Source organism: Salarias fasciatus, chromosome 6, assembly GCF_902148845.1.
Source record: "Salarias fasciatus chromosome 6, fSalaFa1.1, whole genome shotgun sequence".
In the NCBI taxonomy this organism is placed as follows: Eukaryota; Metazoa; Chordata; class Actinopteri; order Blenniiformes; family Blenniidae; genus Salarias; species Salarias fasciatus.
In genome coordinates, this window is record NC_043750.1 from 18,130,175 (window position 1) to 18,134,654 (window position 4,480).

Genomic DNA, 4,480 nt, shown 5'->3' on the forward strand with positions numbered 1-4,480 from the left:
ACCGGCGCGGGACAGGAGCAGAAGCGGTAAGCCAGTTGTTGGAAGTGATATATCCTGGTGATCGTAAAAAGTCCTTATCCAAGCTTGTTGGGCATCAAAAACGAGGCAGATAGAGCGTGATCAGGAACCAGGGCAGAGATGACAGTGTTAAATTAGTGGCAACACAGAGGGAGCGGAAGCCAACGCGCGCCAGCGTCCGCCATCTACAAAGAGGAAATCAGTTCAGCTGAAGAAGAGAAGAAGGTGTTTAAGTTTCAACACAACTGTAAAGAAATAAATAAAAGGAGCTCAAGTATCGACCGGTCTGGGCAGTAAAGGGAGAAAGAAAGAGTCTGGGTTATTGTCATTTGCCTCGTAAACCAGACCCAGTCACTCCTCATCCACATTTGGATTTGGAGTTAAGCTTAGTCTGGATAGGAGCCCATTGAAACTTCTTGCAGGGGGTGTTGGTTACTCCTTTGACTGACAGTGCACTTCAGCCAATCAGCTTCAAACAGGGCTGGGTCTACGCAGGGGCAAGAGCCCCCCCCCACCCCCACCCCCGCTGAACGCACATTTGTGCCCCCCCATACACTTGATATGACCCCCCACAAAACATTCATGCCCTGGCAGCCATGAATACTTTTTTTTAAAGATCTTAATTTTAATTCTTTTACTTTGAATTTGATATTTTAAAAAAAGTACTTCAACTTCAACCTTTTTTTTTTTGCAATGTTTTACATTAAAAAGCCAGAAGTAATTACTTAAATCAGTTGTTGATACTTTCGCATATAGCAATATAATAAAATGTGATCAATTACATACAATCAGTTTTCCTGCTGCATAACTTATGTTTTAAAAAAGTGCCTGAAATTTTCTGTATGAGTTGGATAAGATTACATTAATTTAAATAACCTATCCTCAAGCAGTAACGATGATCTGACTGATCAATGGTTCATATGTCCATTAGCCATAACATCCAGAAGAAGGCCGGTCTAGCACTGGGTAGGCGACCGATGAGCAACAAAATCAAACGCATTTGTTCTGACAACTCTCTGATGGAGCCAAAATGAATGACAGTTCACCACGTTACCTTCCTGAATACATGATGACCACCATGAAGCAGCAACAACTATCAAGAGCTGCAGTTTTGGAGATAAGTCAAAGTTTATTTAAATACTCAATTGAATACATAAAACCAAGTAAACTGTAAAAGCTGACCCTGTTGGACAATCTAACAATGGTAAAACCAATAAAGTGATCAAACAAGATAAAAAAAAATGTCTTCCAAATGTGGAAAAAAAACCCCCAAAAAACTCTGAGACCTGATTCAACTGGGTCCCAAGGCCAATTCCAAGACACGCTGACTTAATGTTTTAACCCCACAGGGAGGCGTCAGGATGAAGAACATCATCATGAAAAAAGGCCTGTTGAGAGAGATACAGTATCTGTACTGTAAGTGACAGAAACCTACTTTAGTGAAATCCCAGAAGACAATTGATAACTACACTGAAGAAGACTGAAAATTGAATAAAATTAACATTTTAAAATAACAATAATTTGAAAAATGCCATCAGTGAAATTTGTATGTCAGCAATGAGGGTTGGACGAGAACATTACAGCTCAGATGTGAAATCAGGCACAGTCGCTGTGGGATGGTGTATAATTTTACAAGTCACCCTGTCATCTTAAGTCAGGTCGTAGATTTCCTGACACACTGACATCCACTCGACATAAACTGATTACATGTCATTTTTTAGAATGTGATTTAATTCAGATTCACAGTCCAGACAGGACATATTCATGTCCAAAAAAATGTCAGCCTTGAGGTGACCGTTTAATATCGTAGCATTCATCCTGACTAGATTTTTTTTTTTTTTTTTTTTTTTTTTTTTTTTTATAAATTGTGAAGGAATAAACTGTAGAACTATCACAAAGCAAACGCTCACAATCCAGTGTCTGAATAGGGTTCAATTTCACACACATCATTTTCTGTTGAATATGACAGAGCACATCAAATCTCCTCAGATGAGAAGCATTATTATCTGAGTTAATGACTAATTATCTAAAATGAATAACAACTCAAAAAAAAAAAATATATATATATATGTAATTGAAGGTGAAATAAAACTGTAGAAACATAGTAAAAAAAAAACAGATTTCTTTAATTGAAGTGACAATGAACTCCACGTGGCAGATCAGATGGTTTGTTAATTGATATAAAGACAAGAGAGAAAAATGGCTCAGCAGTTTCAGAAAACTGGAGCACAGCTGCTGTGACAGTTCATCTCTTCTCTTCACTCAATGTGTTTTTAAACAATGACAACAATGACAGAAATCTTTTCTTCAAGAAATAGCAGAGACAAACTACTGCGCGTAAAGTCTGCATTTTGTTTGTAAAACAGTTTAGCAAATTGACAGCTTTTTATTCCCCTGATCACGCTGGAGGGTAACAAGCTGTTCCTAAAACAACCGACCTGCCAAGTGGTCTGACAGCGACCAGCAGGCCGTGCACAGATTATAAATACTCCTGTCTTCCTGGATATTGTTTTGTTTTTGTGAAAATAACCCTGCTGATGACATTCTTGCTACAAATGGTAAGTAGTAAATGGAGTTCACTTAGGATGCTTTTTCCACTGACTTAACAGACCCCATCGCTCTTTACAATGTTAGTCACATTCACCCATTCATATACACATTTGTGCACTGCTGGAGGCAGCTCACATGGCTGCATGGATAGTTGTTGAGTCCATTCATTAGGAGTAGTTTGGGGTTCGGTGTGTTGCTCAAGAACACTTTGGATTGATCAGATGACATGTGTAAACAGGCACCAAAGTGCTTTCACTGAAACCACTTCCACTTTCTCTGAAACGTCCTGCCGAGGTGGTCTGGGACACATCTGACGACAAGCTCGGGGAAGGTGGCAGAGCAGAAAAATACATCATGTAATGTGTAAATTTGTCAGTGTGCTTCCTGTGTTTGTCTAAGACAATGCGCCGGTCTGAGTTTCAGTGTTTCCAACTTTCTAAAGAAACAATAGAGAAGAACACTGGCCTCTGTGCTTGAGGATCTTCAGAGACACGCTGTTGTACAGCGGCTTGGGTAGAACCTGCAAACCTGTGTAAATGTGGCTGCATGTGTCCAAGATTCCAGTTAAAAATGGGTAGTAATAACTTGGGAGCATTACCAAATCCCACAAGGCTGCTGGTATTTTATAAAAGCATGTTTTGATAAAAAACTTTGACTTTAATGGGTTTTTTTTTTTTTTTTTTTTTTTTTGCTTTTGTTGTTCACAGAAAGTTGAAGCCAACAAAAAACAGCCCCTTAAGATGAGTGTTTACAACTTGGAAGTGCGAGGGATTTTGATGTGTCCTTGGGATTTCTATGTCCTTGTTTTAGATTGTGATCTCATTATTTCTAAAGCAAAAGTCGTAAATATTTTGACTTTTGAACTTCAGCAAGTCAATGCAATTCAGTTCAGCTTTATTTATAAAGTGGCAATTACAAGTCATTTCTAGACAATTTTACAGAGAAAACCCAACAGATCCACATGAGCAAGCATGAGCAACTGTGGAAAGGAAAAACTCCCTTTTAACAGGAAGAAGCCTTTGCAGAACCAGGCTCAGAGGTGGAGGCTTTCTGTTGTTCCGGATGGGGTGAGGGGACAGAAAGAGAAGGAGATAGGACAGACAGGTACATTGTTTATTTCTTGTATCAACATACATTTTTATGTATAAACAGAGAGTACATAGACTACAAGAGAAACAATGGTCAATGGCATGAAGTCATGAAACATTGCATGAAAGAAACGAGAGAAGTGAAGGAGAACCGGGAGCCGGTTCCACATGGTAGGAGCCTGGGGTTAAGGAAACCCCTTGCACCCACTGGATCTGGGCTGTCTCATTCATTCAATGGATCAGCTGTTTTGATTGATGCCCAGTTAGAAACTGTTTGCGCCCACTGAGTCCAGGTTGTCTCATTAGAACAGAGTTTTCTTTTCTAGTTTTTAGATTTATTCTGCAGTTGATTCTGAAAGCTCAGATCCCAGTGAATCCAGGATAGCTTGGGAAGTAGATGTGAGGCGTTCTCCTGGAAGTTTTCATCAAGCACTACGCTATGCTCATAAAAGGATCGTCAGCTGCAGTCTCCAGATTGCCTTTGGTGTTCAAACAATACTTATTAGGTATTTGGGGTCAAAAGTGGACCAAATAAACACCATCACACTAGCAGTTGCAGCATGTTTGACAGGAAAGATCAATACTTTCATGTTGTTTACGCCAACTTGTGAGCCTACCATCTGACTGTTGCAGCAGAAATAGAGATTTATTAGACCAGGCACAGTTTTCAATACTCACCTGACACTGTGCTTCAGTTCACAGTATTGCCACCCAGTGTAGTTATCTGTTGCCGCTGCACTTCTGCCTAATATGTGGAATGGGGAGACTTCAAACGTCTTTACAGGGGTTCTGGGGCATCTTCTGGCAGTTCAGGAGGGGTCAGA

At 39.9% G+C, this 4,480-nt stretch overlaps 1 protein-coding gene across 1 annotated transcript in view; it reads left to right on the forward strand.

Annotated features, from left to right (window-relative positions):
* LOC115389759 (leucine-rich repeat LGI family member 2-like) overlaps window positions 1-1,442 on the forward strand; it is a 5,366-nt gene extending 3,924 nt beyond the window's left edge. Inside the window, exon 9 of the mRNA XM_030093338.1 lies at window positions 1,368-1,442. Coding sequence (XP_029949198.1) covers window positions 1,368-1,442 — 75 coding nt within the window. The remainder of the gene's footprint in view (window positions 1-1,367) is intronic.
* The last annotated feature ends 3,038 nt before the right edge of the window (window positions 1,443-4,480 follow it).